Genomic DNA, 20,489 nt, shown 5'->3' on the forward strand with positions numbered 1-20,489 from the left:
GCTTCATCTTAAACAGTTTTCCCGTAGGAATTTCGGGATATAAAGAGGCCTATGTTCTTTCCCAGGGTCTAGACCATCTGTATACCAAATTTCATTCAAATTTGTTCCGTAGTTTTGGCGTGAAAGAGTAACAGACAGACAGACAGACACAGTTACTTTCGCATTTATAATATTAGTTAGGATTAGGATGAAAACGGATATTAACCGATGCTACTGCGGTTGTTAACTTCATACAAGTTAAGAGCTCTCAACTTAATCTCATCAAGTGTTGAATTGACTCCATTAACCAAGTATTAATTCAATCGATAGCAAGTTCCGAACAGACGTCGACCCGAGACGGCGATGTAAATCATATTGCTCGAAGTTTAAAGTTGTAAATCGAATGGGTTATGCTAAACTGTAGTTGGGAAGTTAGTTTGTATCAGTATTCATTATCTTGGTCACGTAACATACAAACTATATTAATGTAATTAGGTATACGTAGGTGGTCTGAAAAGTTTCCGACCTCAACGTGAAGATGGTAGCACACATCAATTAAAGTCAGGGAATGTAATTGTGTGATTATATATGTCAAAGATGAGTTAGATTCTGTGTACGGGGACTCTTCACCGTCATTTACCACAGTAAAATTTTGGGCAGCCGAATTTAAACGTGGCCGTAAGAGCTTCGGAGATGATGAACGTTCGAGACGTCCAAAAACTGCAACTACTGACGATAACATCGCTAAAGTTCACCAAATGGTGTTAGACGACCGCCGAATTAAAGTGAGAGAGATAGCAGAGGCAATGAAAATGTCCATAGAACGTGTTTGTCACATCTTAAATCAAGATTTAGGCATGAGAAGGCTGTCCGCGCGTTGGCTGCCGCGTTTGCTAACGTCAGACCAACGACGTGTTCGAATGAACATTTCCAATGCTCTGTTGGCGCAGTTTAGGCGCAATAAATCCGAGTTTTGGCGCCGCCTAATTACTATATGAGAGACTATGTAGAAGAATAAAAATAAATTTTAAGAAAAAAAATCTTGTATCTATGTTAGGTCAGAAACTTTTCAGACCACCCACGTATGCTTGAAAATACGTAGATAAGATTATAATATACTTTTACATATAAATTATGGAATGTTAATAATTAAAAAATGGTTACTTCATTGTTAAAAAGGGGATAATTAGTTAGCAAAAATTTGGAAAATTCGGAAAAAATATAAACTTCTCCAATTACTTATAAATGTTGGTCATGTGAATTTAAAGCGGCGGAACCCTCGAAAGGGCAATTTTACTATTCGGAGGTAGGTGGAGTGAAGCCTTCTTTTCTTTTCTAGATTGGCCAGCTAAGTCACTCCGTTTAGGCTTACTTACTATGATGATGATGTCTTCCAAGCCGACTGCTAATGGAGATTTAGGCTTCGTTGGTGTGCCCGGATGTGGCTTATGTAGCCAATCTTGGCGGTAAATGTTCGACCGCACATTTCACATTTCAGTGTACCATTTTCGTAATTGTATACGATTGCCGCAGGTGGTCTGGCTTTTAGTTCGTCTCTTCTTGTGTCCAGGTCTGTTCGCCGCTGCTCCTCAAAAGTGAAGACATCTTGTGCAAGGAAATGTCTACTTACTATAACCTGTATATCTTTTGCTGACTGTACAATTGTACAACCACACAAAATATCATACCACCCGTGCCTACACATATATATACCACTCTTTTGTCTCTCTCCGCTCGGCCAAGCAACTTGCACTAACTTCGAAACTTCAGATTACCACTGAATTCCGACATCACAATGAAAAATAGGTCATCCGTCCGCGTACGTAGAGTCGGAACTAGCTCGCACATTGTCCGGTACCACAGTGGTCAGCAACAGACTAACTTGGACATACGTCTGTTATGTGTCAGGGAATTCACGAATTATGAACTCATGTGATTCGGATATTAGATGCCGAGTTTTGTTATTGGATTAGATCTTTTGCGGGATCGGTGGTAGCTCATTCGGGTAAACGCCCGCTTCTCACACCAAGGATGCCGGTTGGAATCCCGGTGCTGACATGTACCAATGAATTCTTTGAATGTAAGAAGATGGTATACAATGTATACCATCGCTCTTGCGGTGAAGGAAAATATTGTGAGGAAACCTGCATATCTAAATTTAGCACATCTAGATATGTGAACCCACCAAGCCGCACTTGACCAGTGATGGGAAATGGCCAATGAATGACCACAGCTACTAACCGTGCCTATATTTTTGGGATTTCAGAAAGATATTATTATCTGAGTTTTTATTATAAATTAAAATACATTTTGTTTAAAATAGTAGTAGTAGTCTCTATTTAGTAGATATTCAGCATTCTGAAACTGTTTCCTTTTCACTATAAAGTTAAAAAGCAAACTGTATTCAGAAATAAGTGCAACAAGAGAGAAGTCTATTGTTACGAGAATAAAGGCGAGCCCAGCGAACCAACATGGCAACTTTTACAAACGGAACCGGAAGTAATAATTTGTATAATTCATGTCGCAACGAGCCACTTCCTTCTAGTTAATGCAGTCGTTGGAACAAATGAAAACTAATTAGTATGGCCTCGCTGACACAATAAAGCGTTTCATTAGTACATAATAACATACTAAGTACAGTGTTTATGTTTACACTTCTCGTTCGTTTAATGTGTTAATTAGTTATAAATTTTATGTAACTATGCCAGACTATATTATTTTATAATTATGTTATTTAAATTTACCAATTTAATAGAAGAGATAGGTACCCTAAGTTAGAGTGATTAATAGAGGAATGGAGTCAAATGTTATCTCCAGTCCTATAGCTGGCTACCGGTTTTTTCCGAGACTAAATTGTCTCTTTAGATTACAAACAAAACAACTACCTGTAAGTTTCAGAAAGCGCTGACTCCGACTGTATCTCTCTGCATTAAACGTATTGATTGTACGACAGCTCTTGTTTGTTTATCTTTTATAAAGCTACAGTGCCTAACCCTCAAGGTTTCGTTATTTCCAGTACTCCGACAAATCACTGAAATATTTACACCTATCAATACACTCTTTATTCCTACCCCAAAAATACAACGTTAGAAAATATCACACAACACGAACATAACTAGTTAACATCACGAATTAATCAGGCGTAGTCCGCTTCGGCACGGGTTTTACTAGAACCCACTCTATTTAAACTCGCCAAAATCACATTGAAACACTCGTGGCCCATAGCCAATTCAGTGTATACAGAGTTGCTCTAATCCTAGTCCTACAGATGTGCTCGCAAAAGCTCTGCCCCGACAGCCAATCCCCATTTACCACTTTTTTCTTTCATTCACCTGTCCTTGTCTCCCGCAGGCAAGGTGGACGAGAAGGCGACACAGCTGCACGCGATAGCGTCTCTGAAGGTGCTGCTAGAAGCCACGCGGCCGGCGCCGGGGGGCGCGGGGGCGGCGGCGGCGCGGCACTCCGCGGCCACCGCCTCCACACAGGCTAAGGAGACTCCTCTAGACCTGCCCAATGGGGGCGTCGCGGATATACAGTTAGATGCTATAGAAGAGGTACGTGAGTCAGCAATATTAACAGTCTCGTCCAGTGTACTAAAGGTGCTTGTACACGGTGCAAGCAGCTTGCGCATGTTGAGGCACTTGCGCGGGTTATTACTTATATGCATCGTAAAACTCGAATAAATAGCTTGCGCATTGCACATATTACTCGCGCGCGTAACCCGCATCTTTACTTGCTCCAGCTATTTACATCGTGTACAAGCACCCTAAGTAAAAGTTTGAAACTAAGGGATATTTGGCCCGTGCTTATACTACCGCTGGAGTGGCAAAGTATGGAGAAGTAAACGCTTTCCAGCTTTCTTTCTGTTTACGGCCTTAGATATAGGCCAAAAAGCGCCAGATAATTTCATCTTCCTCCTCCATTTATGTCCAGTTCCAGCTGGTGTCATGTCACTGGTTGAGGGGCTCGGAGGACATCCAGCTATAGAGCTGGCTTGCTGGATAGTTTGATAGATAACCGCTGAATAGATTCTGGCATTTCGGTAGTTTACAGAATCAATAAAGCCATAATGTCTGATGGGAATAAAAACACATATCTATCAAGAAGGTGCCCCTAGTAGACTTTGTTAGATAAAATTCACCACATAAGCCTAAAGGTTAAGAAGCCTTTCCTACACATAATCTCCAGCACCAGTGACCCAACCTCTCTCCCCAGATAGGAGACCTAGAGGACGACACGACTCCTCTAGACATGTCGTGGCCGGCGGGCTTCCGTAAGCGAGTGACGTACCTGTTGGTCGCACCCATAGTCTTCCCCCTCTGGATCACGCTGCCGGATACACGGACTCCTAAAGGTAAAGCATCTCCATCGTCACTGCTTGCAAAAGCCTCTCAAAAGAGCAGAGAAAGACTGCGGTGATAGCTGAGAATATATTAGAGCTGTTTCGGTAATCTTAGTTCCCTATCGAAACATCTCATTTAGTGTGATTATCATATTTGCAAAGGCTATGCATGCTGAAACGGACGGCTTTAATTGTAAAAGCTTATGAAAGGCGACCAGAAACAAAAGTCTATTCTAAAGGCTTTATACAATTTGCTCTTTTCTCTGGAAAACTAGCCGTAGTTTATGAAAAGCTTTTTTTATGCTGTCCGTCATCTACATGTCGGAACAACGCAAAACATTTCAATGGGTCTTTGAGCAGAGACATATAACTTTGTACCTAGTGTGTAGAGGTTTTAAAGACACTCCAGCTAGAGTCCTCATTATTTAGTTTAAACAAATACTTGAATATCTCAACTATTTAGTTCACCTAGCCCTTCGTAACCACTATCATCATCATCATCACGACCCATTACGTCCCCACTGCTGGGGTCATCTTCCAATGAAGAAAGGTTTTTAGGCCTAGTTCTATTCCATAACCTCTAACACAAATCCAATCTCCTTGCAGGGAAGAACCTGTTTCCAGTGACCTTCATAGGGTCAATAGTGTGGATAGCGTTCTTTTCGTACCTGATGGTGTGGTGGGCGAACGTGGCGGGCGCGACGGCACAGGTGCCGCCGGAGGTGATGGGGCTGACGCTCCTGGCCGCCGGCACGTCGGTGCCTGACCTCATCACGTCGGTGATTGTGGCCAGGAAGGGCTTCGGAGACATGGCCGTGTCCAGTTCCGTCGGCAGTAATATTTTTGATGTTACTGTTGGGTGAGTGTGTTTTGTTTTTGTTGATTGTAATTTGTACCGGGATGTTGTTCTGTCTGCCTTTGAATTTGTGTTGAGTTTTTTTTCTATTCACAGTCTCTTTATTTTTTTGCAATTATCTGGATAGGTGCCACATACTATAGGCTACTTTAGAATTAAACATTTTCGCACATCTGATAACGATATTTTCAACAACAACAATTATGTGCAATAAAGACCGAATATATGTATCTCTTACAAAACAATTTATCGGCAGTCTATCAAGTTTTACGTGGCTAGTTTAAAGCGGGCGATAAGAAAGTGGCGAGATGCGCTAAGCGACACAGACTTGGCCACTCGCCAAATAAAATGTAGGTTACTCATTGTGATGATTTGCCGCGGGATGCCCGCCGGATCGTTGCGGGCTAGTTAAGTAAGTAGGTAATACAGAAACTATTGTGCAATTTTGACAGGGAGCTATATACAGTGTGTTGTTTTTAGGAGCCGACAAACTTTAAGGGTGGATTCTACGAGTAATTTCATCGAGAAAAAACTCCCATCTAGCGAATCCGATCTGATTACAGTTTCGTCGTTTTGAGTTGTGCATATTATTGCCTATTGTGTTTGGCCTAAAACCAGAAACATTAAAATTGTATTCCTTAATCGTAAAATACGATAGTCAAATCGCTATAATTTAACTGCAAAATAGCCAATAAGGCACTCCTTACACAGGGAAATTATAGTATTATGCACGCTTTACACCATCAATCAAGCACAACACGCCATATTATACGAAACAAAGCGTGATTATGAAAGATGTAGCATTTGATTGTTATGAAATAACATAACTTTGAATTCTTACATTTACTTTAACAATTGTTAGTCATGTGTTTTCTGAGTTGGACGTTTTCTTGATTTAAACGTGCGATTACGAAAATAAAACACGAATGTAGAGAATAAGGGCTCCCGCACACGGGCCACAACCACAAAACGCCGCCACTGGCATATTAATTTCCTGTAATTTTCGTACATTTTATATGGACTATCCGCACACGGTTGACGCCGGTGGCGGCCACACGCTTCAAATCGTTCCCATACAAAAGCTTCTCGTGGCGGCGTTTGTGGCTGTGGCCGGTAAAACGGTGGGGCGACACTAAGGTTAAAATTTATTATGTTAGGTAGGTACTTATAATTATTTATTATTGATTACTGTCAGGCTCAATTAAAACTTGAAGCTCCCACCCATGTACTGTGGTCCTATGTACCTATACTTTATAATCTTTATATGTATACCATAACACATAGGCCTGAACCGAACCAACAGAATAATATATAAATTAAGAATAGAATCGAGGAAATAGACATACTTCAATATTTAACATAAATAGTGTTAATGTGATAGACGACCGAATGTCATAGTGGTTAGTGACCCTGACTACTGAGCCGAAGGTCCCGGGTTCGATTCCCGGCTGGGGCAGATATTTGTTTAAACACAGATATTTGTTCTCGGGTCTTGGATGTGCCCGTAAAATGGCAATAGGCCCGCCCCCTATTACATTGGCACTAACATAACACTCTGGCGAAAAGTGGGTGCAGCAATGCACCTCTGCCTACCCCGCAAGGGAGAACATTAGTACAAGGTGTGAGTGTGTGTGTTGTTAATGTGATACTAAAGGTTTCGATTTAACGATCAACTCGTGTTTTGATAGAGATCATCAAATTTAACGTAGGTACTTAAGTAAGCTTCGAATGTACAGAAAATATGTCAATGGTTATGGTTTACATAGAACACTACAGTTAGTAGCTAAACAATACGTGATTCGTCAAGTTGTATGTGTGTCTTTCAAACATTGGTGGTCGGATTGTGTGTGCTACTTTACGATTGGCAATGGCAAGCTACAAAAATAGTAGAATAGCCCAACCCGTTCGTCGGCCTATTATATACTCTATATCAAGTAGCAGACCTTTCTTTACCTTGACCTTTCACTACCTATCCGCTACTTGATTGAAAACACCTTGAGGTGGAAATTAAAACTTTGAACTGTTCAAGTTTTCATATCTATGGAAATTTTAATGCATTTAATTTCTAGTTTAACTGCTGTTTCGTCATTAAGTAATAAATTACTTAAGTACGTACTTAGGTATAAGGATTGTGGAATATATTAAATCATTTTTTTTTTTCAAATCCAGGGTTTTGATCTTTTACTAAAGTATGTCCTATACGAATAGATGTGACTAAGATTTTGTTTTGTTTTACAAGTTTTGAAAAAATCGAAAAATATATTGCTCTACGCAAGTATGTCAGAATCAATAGCCCCATGCGCCCTTTCAGCTTACACTTCTATATTGAAATCTTTCTACATTGATCTTATTATTAAATTTATTTCATAATATTAATAAAAGGCGATGTAGGTACTAGATAAGATAATAAGCACCTTATTGCAAAGTAAAGTATCTACATTTCACAGGTTAATGAATACAAATTCGAAATTAGGTTCTTACGTTGCAGGTCCGTATCCGTGCCAATTTTCTTCAACTAGAATATTCAGTTGTATCCTCCTCCGTTCTCTACCTTTTCATTTGTGAGTTCCATAAAGTTCTATTGTTCTAAGTTTTTTGAAATAAGGTCGAACATTTTCATTTCCTCCATGCAGTACACCCGCCGGCACGGCCCAGGGCCGACCTCTCGGAAGGTAATTAGTCTTTAGGGAAATTACAATTCTGTGAGTGATTGGGTCCATTTGAACTGGAAGAAAAATTGCCACATGTAAGGGGGAGGAATGCTCGTTAGGACGTAATCTGTGTACAGATCTAAATGAAAAAGATACATGTGTGCTACATTTTGCTAAATTATCATGCTAAATATGAAACCATGATATGGGTGGAGGTTTTCTCATTATAACTTTGATGATAAAATCACGATATTAACCCAAATCGGTTTCAATATTGTTACCGTGTTTATTTTAATTGGAATAGCCGAGCACTAAATTTAGATAGTATTTGAAAAGGCTAACTCATTTATTACTGTCACCTGCCCAGTTTAAGCATAAAACCACCCATTAGAGACGTGTTTCGACTGAAAACTGCACCTTTCGTATACATTACAGTGGCGAACCCGTAAATCAGAACCGCAGTTGCAGATAACAGAGCAATGTATCACGAAAATTGCAGCGCTCGTTCAGAAACGCCCTTTTATATCTCTTCAGGATACAGTGTGGGTTGTTTATCGTTAAATGGTGTTGAAATCGAAAAATTAATGGTTTAATTTATTTGGGAGTGGCTCATTAACCTTAAAGGTATAAGTACCTACTATTAACTAATAATGATGATTCATTACAAAAAAAAATTGCACTGATAAAAAAATTCAACTAAAAGAGATAGATAGAATCCACATTTTAGGTGAATCAAACTTTGTATGGGATATAATAAAGTCAATTTCCGACGGTACTTATGTGTCTTGATGGAATTTGATCAGTTTGACTAGTAAGACACCTGGATAAATTTATCGACATCACGACCCTGTACTACCATCCAAGACATCAAACTTGCAGCTTCTGAATTTCTACTATCACGTTTCCAGGTTGCCCCTCCCGTGGCTTCTGTTCGGGCTCATCAACGGCGAGCCCGTGCAGGTCAACTCCAAGGGCATGGTCTGCAGCATCGTGCTCCTCTTCGCCATGCTCATCTTCGTCATCATCAGCATCGCCTGCTTCAGGTGGAAAATGAACAAGGGACTGGGTTTTACCATGTTCTTACTTTATTTCGTGTTTGTCGCCACGAGTCTTGGCTTGGAGTACGGATACTTACATTGCCCTAGCGAGTAAGAAATTTGTCGCGCTAGACGTCACTAAAGGATACTATCAAATGTAACTTGCGCGTATGTAGATGACGTTATAGTCAATTGTTTTAAACAAAGTTTCAGTTCGCGTTTAAATGTAATAGATTAAATAAATATTTATTGTATAATACAGAGTGAATATTTACTATAGGGTATGATTTACGTGGTAGGAGCGGAGTTACGTTTGATAGTAACTTTGTAATGAAGGGTTTCAATATGTACAAATACTATTTACAAATGTAAATCACACTGTTTGTGATGATAGCGCAAACGTAAGTGTAACTTAATGAAATGTTGAAACACGGACGAAGACAAGCAGCACAAGCTATTAAATATTGTTAGTCGTATTCTAGAAGCTGCAGATATATTTTTTGTTTAGTTAGTACTATTAAGTTAGTAGGTTTTGTAATTTGAGTAATGGGGTGATTTAAACAAACGCTCAATAAGCTTGTTCGATAATTTAGTGCAGTTTAGAAGTTTACGTTTGTGTCTAAACATAGTATGGTTGTAATGAAACTGAAATTTGTCCAAATAAGATTGTGTCATATTTACAAAGTTGATAAATAATTGAATATTCCTATGAGAATGCAATAATTAACAGAAAGCTTCTTAATCAATGAATTTTATATAAAATAGCTGATGAATGATATAAACATGAATGTTTTAGAATTTTACTAATCGTCTATGGTGAGGCTGACGAACAATTTTTGTATTAAAAAGTTAAAGTAAAAGAAAATTGAGTAGTCATCATAGAGACTGTAGCTATTTATATGAATGTTAGTTGTTCATGAGTATATAGAGTGGGGGCGCTGTGGTGCAGATCAAGTGCTACCACTAATTTATTGGTAATATCTACAAACGCATTTATGTGGATAATTGTATCTATTTTTGTAAATATAAATTTATTTCGTGGTTTTGTATAGTTGGCGTTTTGAAATGGACATTATGTTTTAGTAGGTTGTTTTTATTATTGTAAGAGCCATAATTGGGCTTTCGGTCCAGGTTTCTTGTTGGTAATTGTTTAAATTGTAATTGTAATTTACCGCTGATACGATGTGGTTCGATGTGCGTGTGGTTGTGTCGCACACACGGATGTAGATGTGGATATCGTTATTGTAAATACACTTCGTAGTCGTTTGGTCGCGGGTATGCTCGGGGCGGGATATTTGAAAATACTAAATTAAGGAATAATGTTGAAAATTTTACTTAAACTGAAGTTAAACGTGATAACTTGAACATCATAGTTGAGTAAATAAACGGGTTTGCAATAAATAAAAGTAATGATCCCGCTCCAACATCTTCGATTGATTGATTGATTTTGAACTATGCCACTCGACTTTTCTCATGTCATTAAATAGAGTTTGGTGTTCTTTGCTTTAGGAAACCTAATAACATTTACGTTAATCTTGAAGCGTTCCATTTTGAGTCAAAATTTACAATCGCCTAATTGCAGAATTGTCAATTCTTACATTATAATAGGGATATCTTCATTATGATCAGAATTTGAGTGTTTCACTAAGACGGTGGGTAGATATCAGAAGGTATTGTAACCGTCCATTGATATATATTTTCTCAAACATAAAAAATACTTTGACCATTTCTTTTTTAAAACATTATGTATATCTACACATAATACAAATGAATATAACCTATATAGATGCCATTGTTGATAATCCAGAACAGATTTTTATATTGATACCCCGCCTATTTGACATAGCAATAAATAGAATAGATAGATAAATATTTGTATTGTTAAGCTTAACAATATTCAATATATATATTTTGGTAACGCTCAAGATTTCTATTTACTTTGATTAATGTAGACTATGGGTTACGTCATTGATCATATAAATTGAGATATCGAATGCGCACAATACGCTGATATTGACATTAAGCGATTTGAATTGATCATTAGAAACAACATTTTATACGGTAACGTCACAAATAGTCACAATGTCTTCGCTATCATTCAGTTTTGTATCCACCCCTTCCTTTATATCATCTGAATAGTTGGAAATTTTCGATAATAAAATGTCGTACAATAAATATTTAGAGCAGTTACAGAAATAACGTTTTTTGGAATATAAAACAACATATCGATAGGTACCGAACACTCGTGTAGGTCATAATCTGTGATAAGAGCATGCTTATGACGTATTTGTAAATGTTAATAGGAAATCGTGAAGTCTTCTACATCACTTCAAGGGCCAACATCACAATTGTTATAATTATGTGACTGTTATAATTTAAAATCTGTAATTTCTTAAAAAATATGTCAAGTTTTATGAGACACCTCTACTTCTTTATATGAAACGCAAGCAATAATATTCTGGCAATGGTGGTGTTGACCCTATGAACATAACGATGGTACTAGATATCTTTCTTCAATAATACGATCTTACTGACAATGGTACTTTATATTATTGAAGACGGAATCTTTAGTGCAATAGTCACCAAGTTTGCATCAAATTAACCAGACGGGCGTAGGTTTTATTCATTAAAAGCGAAAGGTACTTAGCAGATGGTGTACCGACTGAGTAAGTTGATGCAACAGGTTTCAGTGTGAGTCCTGTATATAAAACTCGTTTGGATTTGATAGGTTACTTCTGTAGATCGCTTAGCAACGCCACTGCAGATAGTCAGTTTCAGGTTTTTAATAAATTAAGTAATTAAAGGAAAAGTAAGGAAAAAATGCATGATTTGCTAAGGAAACATCTTGACTATAATTTGATGGGATACCAACTTAAAGATATGGCTGTGTGAAATTGTAAACCTAGGTTGAAATACTAAAAGCATGTTGGCGAAATTCTGATACCTTTCGTTATGTCATCAAATCGAATATGATCTAATGGAACTTGATGATCTTAAGTGGCGATTCTTTCAAACTACAAATATATTTAACGAATATCTGAAAAAAAATATAAAAACACTCTGTCTCTATACTTTAATCATAAGCACATAACTTCGTGGCTTTTGAAACTTCGTGATAACATTATACCTACTTACTAACTTTAGTACTTAACTATGTAGAAACTGTAATACTTCAATTATGTACTTATATCCTTTTACATGGTAGAGTTTATGAAATGTTGTAAGCACCAAGTACCAAATGTTATGCCTATAATAATGCTGAAATACTATAAATGTTTCGCACCAGTTTAACTGTTTGAATAAGGGTTTACATCAAGTAGCTACTATTACTATTTCCTTTGAAAACTATTGAAAATTTTGTAAAATCTAAACAATGGGTAGTACTTACGTTGTTACTTCCACGGGGTGACAGTACCTACCTACGTAGTAAACATCAACCGATACTTGTAAGAGTCGGATTATTCTAGACTTATAATTTATAGTGTAGGTAAACCTACTTCTTAGATATTTCTATTCAACATATTGATCTGGTCTAGGGCGGCAGACCTCAGTCATTTTGCAAATCCTCATTCAAACATTTTTCTGGTCGTCTCATTTTTCTATTATCTATATAATATACACTAGCGGTTTCTATCTAAATCTTTGATATATACTCTATAAGTAGCCTTTGTAAATTAATCATCCTTCCATAGCTAATGATATGATTATGATCACGAGTGCATAGATACCTATGAAGGCAACTATGCAAAAATCATAGTAGTTTTCGTAGTACCTCCTTTGATATTCACTTATGACCATAATCTGCTCATTAGTATCTCGTGCTTAGAATAAGATTCGTTTGGTTAAGTGAACTTGTTGAAAGAATTTCAGGAATAGTTTTGATTCGACGGCAAAAGCATAATCTTAATGATAAAATAAACTATTCTATTTGCTTTTCTATTAACAGGTTCTTAGCCAACATCCTCACCGTGTAGATACATCAATAAAAGAAGCATTTGTTTAAACCGAAAAGCACGACCGAGCTAGATTCCATCATCTCAACTTGTTAACCTAGGTCTATAGGTCTATAAAGTTTTAAACCTAACTTTTGGGCTTATCGCTCAGTATACTAGAACTTTACTTTACTCTTCATATAATTAAGACTTAGACTTAAATGCTGTCATTAAAATAAATTAAAGGTTTATTAACAAAAAATATGATATTCAAGTAGAGATTGTTACTAGAGAGATAATTTTTATATAAAATATTGAAATTGAAAATATTGCATTTAATTGATGATACACTTCCGTGGCATGCTGCTCCACTCCGAACAATGTGAAAGAACACCGATAATTATGCTCTACTTTATTATTAATTAATAATACTTTTTATTTCCTTTAGCCTTCAAACTTTTCTCGTATTTTTTTTTTTAACAAAAACATGACTAATATCTCAAATTCAAGCATTTTTAAAATTTACCTACAATGCATTAGCAAAAGCACATAGGTTTACATTTCCATAACTACCTGATGAAGTCTATAACAAAAAAGTTAAATTTCATCCTTGGTTACGAAAATTATAAGTGAAACAAAATGTTGGCTTTCTGTTTAATGTTTTTTTTATTGTACGTAGTAAAACAGAATTTCTAAAAACAAAAACATAATTTACCTAATTATTTGTGACATCATTAAATGCACTTTAAACGACTAATTGCAGAAGAAGGACTTAAGTATAGTTTCTAAACAACAGCTTGAATTTGAGACCGAGTGCCCTATCTATTTCAGTTACTATATCATGGGTGACAACATTCAATGCACCACCTTCAATGCTTTTGGAATTTATAAATATGTTAATTTGAATATTTATCTTAGATTTAAGTTTGAAAGACTACCTATCATGGCATGTTATATTGGATTTTTACATTGAGCGCATAATTATTTGCATTCCGTTTATATAAAGTTTAAGAGCATGCAGTATTATTATATCAGTTAATACTTAACTACCTATTTAAAATTTATAGCCGCGTAATTTATAAAATAATGAATTCTTTTAATAATTATAGCAAAGTTATGTGCAAGCCTAACGAAGACCTACTTTTATTTGATCCGAGGCTAAAACTTGGTTGTTCGTAACAGATTCCACTAATGTAGAGATGGCTTAAGTGTCTCAAAAACAGCATGACTATGCCAACTTGCGACCGCTTCGCGGGTCCGTTATCGATAATCTCGTTTAATGCGCGTTCCACCATATGGCGGATTATGGCGAATCGCGATAGAGTGACGTTATCATCGCCGATAACGAACCCATGCTGCAGCAGCTGGTCTTACTTAGTTCTCCAAGTGCTGTAGATAGCACAAATCTACTTACCTCCAATCCTACAAGAATATGCTATTTAATAATATTGTTACTTTATAGAAAGCTTTAAGAGTTGTTGATATTTAAACATATTGTGATAGTTTCTGATACTTAGTTTATTACAGTTAATATTTAATACATAGCCAGTTCAAAGTTTTTATTAAAAGCCAGCGCATCATTTTAAAGAGTGAATTTATTGACGATATTACCACGAACGAGATACATAGCCATAAAATTATTTGAAATCTGGATAAAACTTTGTTTAAGTAATACATTCACCGAAAAAATCTACTTATAGCTTTACTTCTTGATTGTTGTGAGCAAAAGTGTGTGTTAAGTCTAGTTCATCATCATGCCACACATTATTGGAGAGCGAAATACAAATTTTAGATTTTAGCATGGAATATGATGACATAAGGTAACAAATCTATTAAACATTCTGGGCCTTACCACAAAAACTTAGACAGTGTTAAACATATGTTTACGGCTGTCAAACGCCTACAAAATCTGTCAAATTTCGTTTTAAACACTTGTTAAACAGTGTTTAAAGTTTTTTGTGGTAGCACAGTCTGTGGTGCTAGTTAATCAACCTTTTATCCATTTTGCAGCATTCCGCCCATCATCCATCCATCCTTTTTTTTGCATTCCAATAGTATGTGAGAGACGCCTTGAATTTTGTGTCTGACTGGTGAAATGTGTAGAATCATCGAATACTTACCAATTTAGTATTATTTTAGTTTGTCCTTTAAAATGATGCCCTTGCATAGTTACTGAAATTTTATTCAAGTAATGAAATGAATTTTATGATATTAATTTTGCAATAATCAATTTGAAATTGTGGTGGATTGTCGACGGTATTATGAAAAAAAATACAATAAAAATATAGTGAGTGAATATTTTGTTTGTTTTGTCCTATTACTTTAGATGGTGAATATTAATATAATATTTAATATTACGTTAGATGAATACCTAGGTACCTAATTGACTAACAAAGATATTGCGGTATAGTTATAGTTGTGAGGTAACAGTCAAATTAATAAATTAATTGAAAGCAAATTTAACTACTGTTGCAAAGGTTTTAAATTTTCAAATAAAAGAGAAAATTACTAAATAAGTAGGTACTTTATTATATAACAATACATTACACCTATAGGTAAATTCATGAAATTACTTATACATATTTTAAATGGTCCAACGAAAATACTTTAAATTTATTACTCGGTGGCGGGTTCTTTAGTTTAGCGGAATTTAACGGAAACGACTCTTATTTCAATTAGGTTTTTTGTTTGAATTTTTAATTAAAATCTTATATTAATATATGTTAAACTTATTAAAGCTTTAACTGATACTAGAAATGTATTTGCAGTGTCGTAAGTACGCATGTTGTACTTACTTAAATAAATTTGAAATATTTTAATTGCCTTATGATTATGTAAGGTAAGCGCTCAAAGTTTGTAAAAAATCATTTTTTTTTATCTATATATCAAATCATAGGATATATAGATAAAAAAAAATCCCCTATAAAAAATGAAGGGCGCTGCCAAAGCTCGCGGAAAAAGCAAGTGTAGCTTTTATTGGTAAGTAGTTATAGGTAAAATTTTATTTTAGTTAAATTCCTCTTGTATATTAAAATACAGTAATTATTTGAAAAAAAGCAACTTCCCGTTAAGCTAAATTATGTACACTAGTACAAGAGTACACACATACACTTTTTAAACAACAATCACAGACAACGTGACTTCATCACAAACTTTTAAACACACAAAATATCCTTATTAAATTTTATCTGCTTAATATACTAGATTAATATAATAGATTGTGATTTTTGTTATTTTTTTGCACTTCCCTACTTTCTGCTCCTGAACCTCCTGCAGGTTGACTGGTAGAGAATGCTCTTAGCATTAAGTCCACCTCATTGTACATCTACATTTTGTAAATTGTGCAATAAAAGTATAAATAAATAAATAAATATACCTACCTTATATACAAACTATTAACTTAGGTACATACTGGCCATCCGGAAACAAAGAAGAAGAAGGACATAATAAAAACAATAGAGTTATCGTTCTGAGATGTTTGGACGCCGAACCTTCTTGTTCCGCATATTTAAGACCGAATTTTGGCAGATATTTTTTTATCGAAAGAGTTTCCGACCTATCAAAGATTTTACAACCCAGTCATGTGACCTCCTTCTTGCCATCGAGGACTTTTTTTTTAAATTCTACTTCATATAGGCCAAAGACCTGGCCTAAACAATAGAATGTCGTAGCCTGGTGCGGCAGAAGACTAGGAAGGCCAGTAAGACGGCGAGCGCTGCGCCGGCGATGAATGTGTTTTCTTCCCTTCTCGTCCCGGCGGCTTTCTCTACCACGGCACTCTGGAATCAGACAAGAAGATATTATTTTATAGCTACAAAAATATCGCATGTTGGAAAATTGTGAAGCTTCCAAGTACCGAGTGTGTAGATAGAGCGTTTACAAAGTGTCACAGATGGACAGTGCAGATGGGCAGTGTGTAGCTTACAAACGCTAAGACTTGGTCTGATGACTATCAGCACTACGAGCATCGAGCAGTGGGCATTGTACCAGGGGTTGAAGCTGCCTTGTCGCTGTCTCAGAGCGAGTCCATGTGGAAATACTGTTGCTGTCTTACCTGATTGCTACCTTTAAGCAGCACTATTAAATAACTTTCAGACCTATATAAGCTCTGCCATCTGACATTATGGATTGTTGATTGCCATTGTGCATTAGTGGTTCGATAGCGCACAACGCCATTTAGCGTCTCATCTGGTACCTAGACGGCTTGGGAAGGATGGACTCACCCAGCTCTGCTATATGCCTGGATGACTTTTGACAATAATGGACTCACCCAGCCGCCGTGCCTGATGGCCCAGGGCGTGGCGCAGTGCGCGACGTGGCTGGCGATCTGTAACTCACTCACAACTGCTTTGCTTGTGGTTTAAAAGAGAAGAATAGACTCACCCAGCCTCAATGTCGATGTGGCTGGCGATGTGTGACTCACTCACCCAACTGCCATATTCAATAAGACACAAGGCAACGGCTTTGCTTCTGGATGACAACTTGGTTGGTGGTTTCAAAGTTACGATTGGACTCACCCAGCCGCCATGTCTGATGGCCCATGGCGTGGCGCAGTGCGCGACGTGGCTGGCGGCCCAGTCGGCGGCGCGGCACCAGCCCCCGTGCCGCACCGCGCGCGCACACACCTCGCATAGGAAGGCTAGCACGACCAGCGCTCGCTGCTCTATGTGGGCGCAGGCCTGGGGATAAAGCAAAGACTGCTATTAAACCGGATAGGGTGAAGGCATTTTATTTAGGTACACTATGAACCGCTTACCTCCCGATGACCCGTTGGTAAACCAGACACAATAGATTTTTAATTGTCTCTGATTTCTCGGGATGTGACGGGTTAACATCATTATCAGTCAGTAACCATAAACGTCTGGATATAGGTTCGGAGCGGCAGAGCTCTCAGTCTGCAGCTTTCCTTTTCGTGACACTGACCGGCTACTACTGTTCTAAGGTAGCATATTGAGGGATTAATAAAGGATGGAATTTTGTTAATCAGAAAATTCCCTAAATACAGGTCAACGCACATTGTGCAATAAAATAGGCAGGCATCAGTAGATATTTCGAGGCGTTTGCTTTCATTAGCAGAAGTGCACGTATATAGTTCAGCGCTGTCTTATAAATAATTCAACAGAGGATCCCAATATAAATCACCTCCAAATATAGCTGTAGCTCATACTAGGTTGAGACCTGCCAATGCCGTAGTCGAAAGGTAAAAAAATATATTCAAGATTAAGTCTAGATTTCAGACCATGAAATCCAAATTTGGAAAAAAATACCTCTCAGAGCGTGTAACTAAACTAAGGATCTGCTAAGAGGGCGTAGGATATCCTGTGTCCAGAAAAGCAACACATAAACAGAGATCTCTACTTTACCAATAACCAACCACCTACCTGACACAGCTCCTGCATGATATCCTCAAACTCCACCTCATCGAGCCGCAGCAGTTCAATCTGCGACGCCCGGGCCGCGAGCCGCCCGCGCGCCCGAGAGCGGCGGAACTTCAGCGCCGCTCGCTCCAGGCAGCGCCAGTCGCGCCAGTACATCCACCAGCCTCTGTGGAGGACCGGGACTGGGTGAATAGAAAGGAGAAGAGAGGACTTATGTTAAAGATGATTACGATGATGAGGGTAAATGCGGAAATTAAGCTTGATAGATATGGACGATAGTATTATTCATGATCAACGTCATTATCACCCAAAGGTCGTGCACAGCTAGATATAAAGGCGTCTACCATGGGATGTCATAAGCCATATAATTCTGTCATTGGCATGCCTTACAATTTAAGGGCATTTCAATCCCTATACTTGACCATTGTAAATGGTGTAGAGTCGCTTAAAACAATAATAACATTATAGTGGCCAAGTGGCCATAGCGCAAGTACATAAATGTATCAAGTCGGTAGCTCGATTTAAGAACCATCCCACGTGCCACTCGTCGTGTAAAGGTATATTTTTGTGGTGTGGTGACCAAGTTGGTGGTTTCAGACGATTTTTAATTAGCTTTACTCTAGGCGACCGTCCAATTCTCTGATTCGAGAGCACTTTCCATAAACCTCTCCAAAAACCGTTCAATACCTGGGATCCTGCACCGCCCCAGCCACAATACAGGGCGGTGGCCTCAGCTGCTCCAGCCTCAGGTGATGCAGCAGCATGGCTCTGAACAGCCTCACCCCCCGCTCCTCCTCTTCACCCCGGATGTGGTCCCCCCGCCAGTGGCCGCGGCACTCGTCTCGGCGCTCCTCGTCCAATGAGACCTGCCGGCGGAGCGGCGCGCGCGGGCCCTCGCAGTCGTCGTCCAATGGGATCTGCATGCTGCATGCTGCGGGATGTGTTACGGTATGGTTTTGTAAGTTTGTAAATGGATTGTTAAGATAACGGTTTCTCCAAGATAAGTATCTCGGAAGAGAGGACATAAATTGATTTCAATTAACAAAGTCCGGGGCACCCTGGTGTCCCGGATGTAACTCATAACTATTTATTATTTATTTATTTCAACACTTTATTGTACACGGAAACAAAATTTAAAAACATAACAATTAAAAACACAGTAAAAGCATAGAATGGCGGGCTTATTGCCAAAAAGCAATATGACGAGATAAACTAATATGACGGATCTTTACGACACACTTAGAATAACTATTATTAGATGTGTTAGAATTAGGATTAGAAGTAAGGATAACTATAAAAATTAGACGTGCGTTGCGGGTAGTACTGTTTTATGGGAGGAGAGTATGATATTTCACTAAGTATTTCACCCGCATCTCTTTACCAGAGAGAGCCAAACAATACACGAAAAATTAATATTCAGGTTGTCAGGATAGGTACTTACAAAATTTGGAGAGCACGAGTAAAATTGACCCAATTAAAAAATCAAGGTCAAGTTTACTCATGCCAAGTAGATAAGTACATTTTATTTCAAGAAACCTTTTAATTAGGATTATGAAAATAAGTAGACGCCCTATACATCACTAGCCGGCTAAAGAATAACAATTGAAATTTTTCATTTGTTTTAGAACATAATATAAAACTCTTTGTATAGACTACACCTTTAAGTGCGATATAAGAATAAAAGGAATATCTTCATTCAAATTAACAGGATATCGAGCTCAATTCACTTAGCAACCGGACCACTTAACCTAAACAAAGGCACCGAACCGTAAATTCACTTATATCTACTAACTAAAGCAACTGAAAGCAACATTTCAACTACATACCTTGAACACCGGCCAACGGAGGCACTAAATCCATATCTCTCACAGTAAAAACTTGTCGAAATAAAAATAAATTCAGCTGAAGCTCAGTCTTCTCTGAAAACCTAAGTGGAATGACAGGAGTAAACTAGAAACATGAGTGACCTTGGTTCCAGGTCATGGTCGTGACATGCTTTCACTCACTGATTTTTACACCAATCCTACATTGACCTGGATCATGGTGTCCTCTTTCCACCAGCTAAGAATGAAAGAGATGGCTGAAGGGTGCGAGATGGAAGAAGCAACTTCGCATCGGTGGGTAAGGGTCTTCGCACATGCGTAGAAAGTCAGCTTTCCTGGAGACCTGAAGTGCTGTTAACTTCAGGGCAAATTGGTGTACTCTATACTTACCTACCTATGTTATAGATTTGTTTGTTTAATAACTTTATTTACTTAGCGCGGCCACTTTGCTTCTGTGAAGTTTTAATGAACTAATTACGATGTTGGGTATT

At 37.7% G+C, this 20,489-nt stretch overlaps 2 protein-coding genes across 5 annotated transcripts in view; one reads left to right on the forward strand and one right to left on the reverse strand.

The window, feature by feature from the left end:
* Window positions 1–14,635, forward strand: part of LOC105392277 (sodium/potassium/calcium exchanger Nckx30C) — a 59,248-nt gene extending 44,613 nt beyond the window's left edge. For all 4 annotated transcript variants that reach the window (XM_038105933.2, XM_038105930.2, XM_038105932.2 and 1 more), the window contains 4 exons: window positions 3,331–3,533; window positions 4,195–4,333; window positions 4,928–5,180; window positions 8,737–14,635. In XM_038105933.2, the coding sequence (XP_037961861.2) occupies window positions 3,331–3,533; window positions 4,195–4,333; window positions 4,928–5,180; window positions 8,737–8,980 (839 nt within the window). In that variant the 3' untranslated portion in view covers window positions 8,981–14,635. The remainder of the gene's footprint in view (window positions 1–3,330; window positions 3,534–4,194; window positions 4,334–4,927; window positions 5,181–8,736) is intronic.
* A 1,537-nt stretch (window positions 14,636–16,172) lies between these two features.
* LOC105392289 lies at window positions 16,173–20,096 on the reverse strand. The gene is made up of 5 exons (XM_048627869.1): window positions 20,002–20,096; window positions 18,863–19,106; window positions 18,179–18,341; window positions 17,315–17,476; window positions 16,173–16,576 (listed from the first exon to the last, which is right to left on the reverse strand). Exons 1-5 carry the CDS (start codon window positions 20,033–20,035, stop codon window positions 16,448–16,450), a joined length of 732 nt encoding a protein of 243 aa, XP_048483826.1. The 5' UTR covers window positions 20,036–20,096; the 3' UTR covers window positions 16,173–16,447.
* Between the last annotated feature and the right edge of the window lie 393 nt (window positions 20,097–20,489).

The sequence above is a fragment of the Plutella xylostella genome, chromosome 19 (assembly GCF_932276165.1).
Source record: "Plutella xylostella chromosome 19, ilPluXylo3.1, whole genome shotgun sequence".
In the NCBI taxonomy this organism is placed as follows: Eukaryota; Metazoa; Arthropoda; class Insecta; order Lepidoptera; family Plutellidae; genus Plutella; species Plutella xylostella.